The sequence below is a fragment of the Anopheles nili genome, chromosome 3 (genome assembly GCF_943737925.1).
Source record: "Anopheles nili chromosome 3, idAnoNiliSN_F5_01, whole genome shotgun sequence".
Lineage (NCBI taxonomy): Eukaryota > Metazoa > Arthropoda > Insecta > Diptera > Culicidae > Anopheles > Anopheles nili.
The window spans coordinates 50741975-50750552 of NC_071292.1; the positions used below are offsets into that span (position 1 = coordinate 50741975).

General features: G+C 45.6%; 1 protein-coding gene across 1 annotated transcript; it reads right to left on the reverse strand.

The window, feature by feature from the left end:
- Window positions 1-277: 277 nt before the first annotated feature.
- Window positions 278-8309, reverse strand: LOC128725279 (maternal effect protein staufen). The gene is made up of 5 exons (XM_053819009.1): window positions 8185-8309; window positions 3284-3813; window positions 895-3210; window positions 670-836; window positions 278-592 (listed from the first exon to the last, which is right to left on the reverse strand). Exons 1-5 carry the CDS (start codon window positions 8307-8309, stop codon window positions 320-322), a joined length of 3411 nt encoding a protein of 1136 aa, XP_053674984.1. The 3' UTR covers window positions 278-319.
- Window positions 8310-8578: the final 269 nt, after the last annotated feature.

Consider the following 8578-nt stretch of genomic DNA (forward strand, 5'->3'; position numbering starts at 1 on the left):
ATTAGTTTCACTCTTAGCATCATCGAAAACTAGGACTCATGCATCGAGATTCACTGTTGGTTTCTCACGAGCCCACGTATCAGCTATCACGGCAGAATCGAGACGTTTTGTTAAATAGATGAGGATGATTTTTTGCACTGTTTAGTATGTCCATTTTGTTGTTCGGGCTTCTGCGACCCAGCAGCGTCTGGTAAACGTTAACGAACATCACACATTTTTCTGATGGCTTTGGCGAGAAAGACGACTGCAAGATACTTACATACGGTGTTTCACCGCTATCCTGTTAACACTGTTGTAATTATCAACCGCAGTCTGCCGCCTATTTACTGTTCGTTGTTCCAGAAGACGGCACCGTCGCTGTTGCCGATGGTTTAGTGACCGTGTCGTCTATGGTGCTGTTTGCTGGAGCTTTAGGTTTCACGTTGTCCAGACCGATCTTGGACAGGATCTCTAAAGCACCACGAGCTGCTTCGTCATGGGATTCCTGAAGGCTTGCTCCACTACCATGGCACAGCTGTGGTGGCTCCGTTGACAGAATTACTAGAGTGAGATATTCGCCGTGGTTACCCTTCGGAAAGTCTGAAAATTGAACCTGTAACGATGCGTGTCATGAGCAAGATGGTTAAAATGCGCTAATCAGGCGTTATGTGTGCATGGCATCAAATTTACCTCAAACTTCAAGAGCTGGGCCAGATACAGAAGCTGTTCTTTTTTGGCGCCCATATCAGGCTTCGGTACTGCAGACGAAGCGCTAGACACTCCCGAGCTATTCGTTCCCATGCTGTCATTCGAGGCGATGCTGTCATTCATAGATTCATTTGCACATTCACCTTTGCCTGAGGAAAACACCAATCATATCAACTGCATCTCGAGCCACTGTATTCCCAAACTTACCTTGATTGGCAGCAATTGGATGTGCGCTCGCGGTTGTCCTGTTTGCCGCCGACACGCCGTTTGCTGGCTCATCCTGGAACTTCACCTTTCGTGATCGTTTTCCACCTGGTGGAGATAAGTCATTTGCGGCGCTAGATTGATTCTCTTTGTTCGCCGAACCATCGGACGCTGTTACATTCGCTGATGCAACCTTTGTCTCCGGAGCATAGCCCAGCTCCACCAGCAGCGCTTCGGCCGCGCTCCATTTGGCGGCTTTTTTCGTCATGCCAACACCGGTCGCCTGCCGACCACCGGCGTTAACCTCGATCGTGAATTGCCGGCGGCGACCAACGTTGGGTTTGTCGTTCTCCACCAGCGTGTAGACAGGCTGTTTCTCTTTTCGGGCTTGCTGTATCTGCATTAACCGAGAAATGGGGTTCTCCTTTTCCGACACATCAGCCAGGGATTTCTCCTTAATCAAATTGCGCACCTTCTTCTTCGCCGTGGCACCGTCTACAATTGCGCTCGCTTTCGGACCGGATTTGCGCTTTTCAGCTCCCTGCGAGCCCGCATTACCGTCACCCCAAGGCGAGGCGTACGATTGTTGTTCGGCTTTCTGTAATTTACGCAGTTCCTCTAGCATTTTTTCGGCAGCCCGCTTTTTGGACAACTTCTTGCCGGTACCTTCACCCTCAGTCAAAATCGTGCCCACCTTGCATTGCGTAACGAACACAGTCATGTGCGGTGGCCCTTTCTCGCTGATTACCTCGAACACGACCGACAGACTGCGTTGCACTGCGATCTCGTGCACTAGAGAAATTGGTGATTTGAGTTCTGCATTTGGATCACCGGAATCGGCCGGCGATTCATCATCACCAGAGCTCCCGTCACCGTTGGAAAGCGCCTCGCCCGACTTGCCCTTCCCATCAGCGCCTTCTGCCGTCAGTGGTTTAAGTACCTCTAGGGCGCGAGCAGCAGCATCATGACGAGCGGCCTGTGGTGTGTGACCTTCCCCGAGAAACGTTCGCTCGCCCACGCGTAAGGTGGCTTTGTAAAATTCCTGTACTGCGGCCATTGTGCCGGACGATCCGTGCCCACCGTACCCATCGTTAGGATGGTAGTGGTGAGCCGTGTGTTGCCGATGTTGATGATCGTCGCGCAAATGATGATGCTGCTGTGGTTGCTGCTGTTGCTGTTGCTGCTGCTGGTGTCCCGGATGAAATCCACCTATGCCTCCACGTCCGCCAACACCAGCCGCATGACCAGTAGATCCGTCCATTCGGCACCAGTACCTTCCTCCCGCGACCATTACCTTCGGTGCACCGGTACCGGTTCCATCAAGATCGTATCTTCCAGCGCCGCCGTACCCCATACCGGGTGGATGTCCAACGCCCGATGAAAGCTTGTCATCTACCGACCGTCGTCCCGCGCCTGCCGTTTGGGTGCCGGTGCCACCGTTTACAGCATTGGTGGGGCCATACCTAGACACCGGTACCGGGACCGCCTTCACCTGGTAGACCGTCGGTTCGCCACGTTTCATGGCAAGGGCGTTCAACTCGACCGTAGGAGTAAAGCTACTTACGTTGCCCTTAGTGCCGGTTTTAGTGCGTCGGTTCGTCCGGGCCGGAGGGTGCTTGTATTTGGTGGCCGCAATCGCGTCGCCGGCAGCTTTGTGCTGTGCTTTCTTAATACTCGCACCCTCTGCTGTGTATTCCTCGTCGCCAAGCTTCAACGTGACCGTAAAGTGCTTCTTGTGAGCCGGCCCGGACTCTCCAGTTAAGCGGTATTGGTGCTGGATTTTGTTATACCGCGCTAGTTCGTTAACTAAACACATAGTCGTTTTCTCTTTAATGTTTGCCAAGGCTTCTATCGATTCCGATGATACCGCCGGTTGCGATGATCCGACAGCGTTGGACTCACTCGGTACCACCGTGGACAAGGCGCCACCATTCACAGCGGTAGTAGAGGATGCTTCTGTTTGAGTCGTCATCACTGGTGCAACGCTTGCAACCGTCGGTGCGGCACTCAATGCACTCACGTTGTTGGCAATTGTTGCAGACGAGTCTTTCGGAAGCGGACTATCATTTGTGATCTGCTGTTGCTGCTGCTGATGCTGCTGTGGATGATGTGGCTGATGCAAATGTTGCTGCTGTTGTTGCGAGTTGTGATGGTGATTGTGATGATGCCTGTTGCCTCCACTGGGACAGATTCCCCCGATCGATTTCGTCTTATCCATCGCCAATCCTGACTGGCTCGTTTGATGGTGCGTTCCCTTCGAACCTGGACCGCTGTTGCCATTTGTTTGCACTGTGCTATGGCCGTGATGGTGATTTTTGTCTGAAGTCGAACGAAAAATACAAAAGCAGTATTAGACAGTAGTTTCACACATTTATGCGCCTTGTGCACTTACGGTCCGTGCTCGACGGGATGTGCCGCGTCTTCATTCCAGCCGATGTTGCCGCAGATACTACCGGTATCGGCGGTGGTGCTTGTCCAGGACCGCTAGTCATCGGTACCGAAACATGTACGGACACTGGCGGCTGGTGCTGTCCCATTGCGTTGGTGGTATTGCCGCCTGGTCCGCCACCCATACCATACGGTAACTTCCCGCCAGGACCTGCAGGATGGTTACCACTGACGACCGACGGCAGTGGCATCGTGCCTGGGTGTTGATGCTGGGGTGGAAGAGGCTGTGGCGGCTGCCCAACACCCAGTCCCGGTGGCGAAGGATGCAGATGAGGTGATGTCAGGGGTAGTGGTTTAGGCAAACCGCCATGAATCGTACCATTAAGGAAGTACGGCGGACCTGGCGGCTTTCGGGCGTTCTGTGACTGATGCGGCTGATGTGGTGGTGGCGGAACCTGGATCGGAAGGTGCGGTGCCATGCCGGGTGCTTGATGATCGACACCGCGTGGATGATGATGGCGAGCGTTGTTCAGTCTGAAAGAAGATGAGTATAAATAAGAGTAATACACGTTAGTTGCTGTGATAGGAAAAGTCCCTTCCGCAGACACGGCACTGGATGATCGGGCGGACAGTTTGTAGTATTGCATTAAACGCTGCAGCGATCGAATCGATTCCACGCGCATATGACGACGATGGTATGCAGTTGTGCCGGCTGTCGCTTTTGGATATTGTCTCCTGTCCAGGAGCATGGCGACGACGTTCCACAGATTGGCCTTCCGTTCGGTTCGCCAAACGGCACATTCGGATTCGAGCCGCAGGAATCCTTTCACGACCGTCGCCGGCCACAGACTGCCATGGAAGATAATCGCACATGGTAAATTGCCTAAAAAAGGACATTCCCTCTCTCTGGCTGCTGATGTGGTTCAACAATCCTCACTAATGCTACTCAGCCAGTCAACATCTTTTGATTGCCCTGGTCAAACACGTTCGCTCACTGTCTAGGGCAAGCACATTTGCGTTTCCCTCTTCGATTAAAGGCAGAACTTGCGTTCCTTTTCCCTCTCAATGGACACCTTTGGCAGTATGGTAACCGCAATCTGATTTACCCTATTTACACACTATGTCATATATTATTAATATGAACAGTACTGTCAACCTGGTTGGCACACCCAAGGAGGAATCTTACCCAGCTCCCCATTCTTGTTCTCTTTCTTTTTCAGGGCTCGTTCACTTGGGTATCCTTTAGCATTTGCATAGCTTCGTGAAAGAATCTTATTAAGCAAGCTCATATCAATTTTGTTGCCAATTGTAGTCCTTGTAAGGAAACGAATCAATTACATCATCATGACTATCGTCAATTGTTATGCCCAATTCCACGACATTCCAAATTGACTGAAAAATATTTTTCCATAACATTCAATGCAGCAACTGCATGTGGATACGCTTCGACTGAGCTATTTTTTTAATTTTGAATATATCCCATGCTGTTGCTTTTCCGTTTCATGAGATGCTACCATTTCTGCATAACGTTCCCCAGAGTTATTTTACTCCTTGTGCACGACAGTTCTTGTCCTGCTTCCAGGGTATACATAACGCCATCGTTTAGCACGGACGCTTTTAAATTTCTTTTCAGCTTACACATTTGCTTCTTTTCATTGATTTCCTGTCTCTGTCTCCTTAGGAACTGACAACTTCCTTTGGGCTACGGGATTGAAGAATTTATAATGTGTTTTCCCCGCTGGACTCTACGAGCCGTCGCACTACGAATTGATATTGTTCGGTATTATAAAAAAAATCAAATACTTGCAAGAGGAAAAACGGAGCGAAACATAGTAAGGGCAGACGATAACTGGAATGTCCAGTATTGTCGTCGGTTTGGTGAGGTGAGAAAAGGATTTACGACCATTTACTGAATAAAACAAATAAATAATAGGACATTTCGGAGAAATCCTGCTGTTTTCGTAGCTACCGTATTTTATGAGCGATATGTGCAAAGGCTTCCATTTTCAGCCTTGAAATGGTCCTTAGCTAGGCAAATCTGGACGCACCAGGAGACCCCTAAGCAAAGATTAAAAATATGGCATGCATGTAGCTGATAATCTAGTTCTTGTAAAGTAGTTTATTACATTATTAAAATGTGCTTTACTGCACAAGGATCTGTTTTGCATATATACATTTTATACATTATACTGGCAGCTAGTTTCAAATTCATTAGCAAATACAAGAGAAAACTTTAATAATAATAACTTTTTCAGTGCTTTTCGTAAAAGAAGGTAAAACAAGGTTTGATAAGTATTGTTTCGTAAAATAAAAGAAAGGAATTGAAAAAATATTCCTGGAAAATGTTTTGCTCCATCGGTTCCCAGAACACACGTGTTTGAAATATCGGAATATGAAGTTGTGATCTACAATCAATGCACGATAAACCAATAAACGATAAACCAATAAAAATTGCTCATTTAAAGTAACCATAAAGAGAACATGCAAATAGTTGTAAAAGAAAAATATATATAAAAAAACAGTTTAATGAAATCGCAAGCTAAATATTTCATCTACTTATTTCACAAGTTTACTAAGGCTTTAATCTCGTCAAAAACATGCTAGTAAGATTTAACAAGACCTAGTTTAGTTATAACAAGCTTGAACATTGTTTCCATCCTTCCTTTCGTTTTGAACCCCATCCATTCAACCGCTGCAGCAATGTATCACGATACCGGTATAAGATACGGTAGCACGGCAGCATTTGTGCTCCTGCAGACGAAAATCCGTTCATCCGCGTCAAACACCACGTGCACCGCTGCTCGTACCCATCATAATTCCTGAACCCGCTATAGTGGCCGCATTCAATCCTCTCTTAACTTTTCCCTTGTTTATGCAAATAATTGCATCCATGGCTGCATATGCATCCGTGCTAGCTATCCATGTGCTGTGCGGCAATCGTTTTCCCTTCAAATCGCTACCAGCAGGGACATCATTTTGCCACCAAAACATATGATTCTTGCCTGGCAATCTTTGCGCAAATGTTTCCTTCTTGCAGTTACAGTGCAGCGGCTATGAGTAACGCATCGAAAATATAATGCACCGTCGAATATTATCCAAATATCTTACTAAATATTAAGATTTTTTTTCTATCGAAAGGCCACTCCTTACCAGCAGGACCTTGCATCGTTTATAATTTTGCTCTCTTTTGCATGCCACAACGTGCGCAGCATGAGGCATGATTGATCTTTTTTTTCCTCTCTAGCCTGAGTACAAAATATGCATTTCATTGCAGTTTTTATTGGTTGGCATCGGCAGTGACACAAGGGTCTTTTGATCTTTTGACCAATGCACAAGGCGTTGCTGCTACATTATATGCTTTTCATGGCTTTTCTTTGTCAGGCTATGTGAATATATAATTTATTTTATTCGTACATCAACATCCTATGACGAATGCTTGATAAAATGTGTGTTTTCTTCTCTTCTCGTTCACAGTTGCTGTTTTCTATGGTATGTCCTATTTCCTATGACTGTATGTAATAGCCCTTTTCATTAATTTTCTTCTTGCATTTTGCTGCAAGCCAAGTCTTGCATTCGACCAAGCGATTTTCGACAGTAAAAGAAGTTTTATTATAGCTTCCAATTTATAATATCCCAATAATGTAAATAATACGACGTTGGTAATTGGTTTTGCTAGAAATATAATTATATGTTTCAAATTACAATAATGGAATTAAACAAAATAAAAAAGTATTGCTGGCAATTTTAATTACTATGTGTGCTCTTGTCTGAAGTAATTAAAAACGCATGAGTTTAATCAATCCTGTTTCCGTCTCAACAATCTAGTGCAAACGCAATAGGTGAATAAAATGTATGCTTTGCTATGAATTATCGATCGTATATCATTCGATTTACCCTTCCCAAGCTTTCGCCAATAGGCACAAACGGTGACGATTCAATATACCGTGTATCAAAACGGTTGCATGCATCTACGTATGGTGACGTATTGTACATTTGATTTTCATCCTTTTTCTCTTCCGTTTAATGTCCTTTCTACAACCACCGCTACTTCTTCTCTTTCAGCTGCTCGGATACCCGTACAGAATCATCCGATGAAACAACCATACGTTGCCTTCTAAGGGAGCAAGTAAGAGCGAGAGCACTGTTGGGAAATTTGAACAATAAAAATTGCTTCTCTCATCAGATGGCAACTTGCTACAACATGCATCAATATATTGTAACATTCTGTCGGATGCATTGGACAGAACCTGCGGCACACTTCGTGCAACTGCACACATTCCAGGAATAAGTTAGCGACTCTATAACGATATTCAAATGGGTATGTATGCAGAGGTCCAAATCCATTAAATATTTGCGGTCACATTTATAAGGATTTTGTTGGGAAACGTTGCTGGATAAGGTATTTAGAATAGCACACAACTGTCGTGCTCTTTTTGGGCATATTCTCTTTACATGTAAAGATGAGCGGAATGACCAGGAGTAAACGTTACTTAATAACATATCTTTTAAATTTTCATCAAATATTATAAGTGGAGCCTTCAGGTTGAATTTAATTTCTGTTGAATCGTGCTTGGCGAAATCGATTTAATTTTTACAAAACGATTGCTTTAAGCTATCGTAATTGTTTTTAACCTTATCGAACCATAGTCGTTTCGATGCTTATAATAGAAACGTTAAACGTGGACCAATAAAAGGGAAACTTATATATCATACCGAGTGATGATTTCTCAATCACGAATAACCACGGTCGAATGGTGTGGAAATCAGGAGAAACCGCTTTGGTTTCGTGCAAACTATCGCCAATTAAATGCCTATAAATTATTGCACGTACTATAGGCACATATTACGTGGAATTTGCACAAGGGATCGCATTCCATCTTGATTGAGCAAAATAAAATCGCTTACCTATTAACGGGATGGTCGCGCTGGATGCTATGGGGCGGCATATTAGTCAAATGCGTGAGATGCGGTGGTGGTTGATGTGGCGGGTGCATTCCCGGATGCTGCTGTGGTGGCATGTGCCCGTGCATTGTGGTTGCTTCTGGTGGGGTTCAGCAGATACTCGACAAAAGCAACACACAACTGATACTCAGCGCAAGGAGGTCCGATTTATATTTCACTTACAAGGAGTGCACAGATAATCACGTCATCTAAGTTTAGACTGTAAAATCGGGTTTCGTTTCGATAATTCTTTCAAGAAACTTTCGAAAAGAACTGACACTCTTTCAAGCTATAAAATGCTCATTCACGCGAGTACCGCCGGGGTTGCACGTGACTGTAGAAGAAAAAATGCCACAAA

Bases quoted from the DNA above. Each gene is read 5' to 3' on its own strand.
- LOC128725279 (XM_053819009.1), bottom strand. From the start codon at position 8,309: ATGCACGGGCACATGCCACCACAGCAGCATCCGGGAATGCACCCGCCA. The intron at 837-894 runs GTAAGTTTGGGA...TGTTTTCCTCAG, and splicing joins TCCAATTGCTGCCAATCAAG to GCAAAGGTGAATGTGCAAAT. The intron at 593-669 runs GTAAATTTGATG...GCATCGTTACAG, and splicing joins CCCAGCTCTTGAAGTTTGAG to GTTCAATTTTCAGACTTTCC.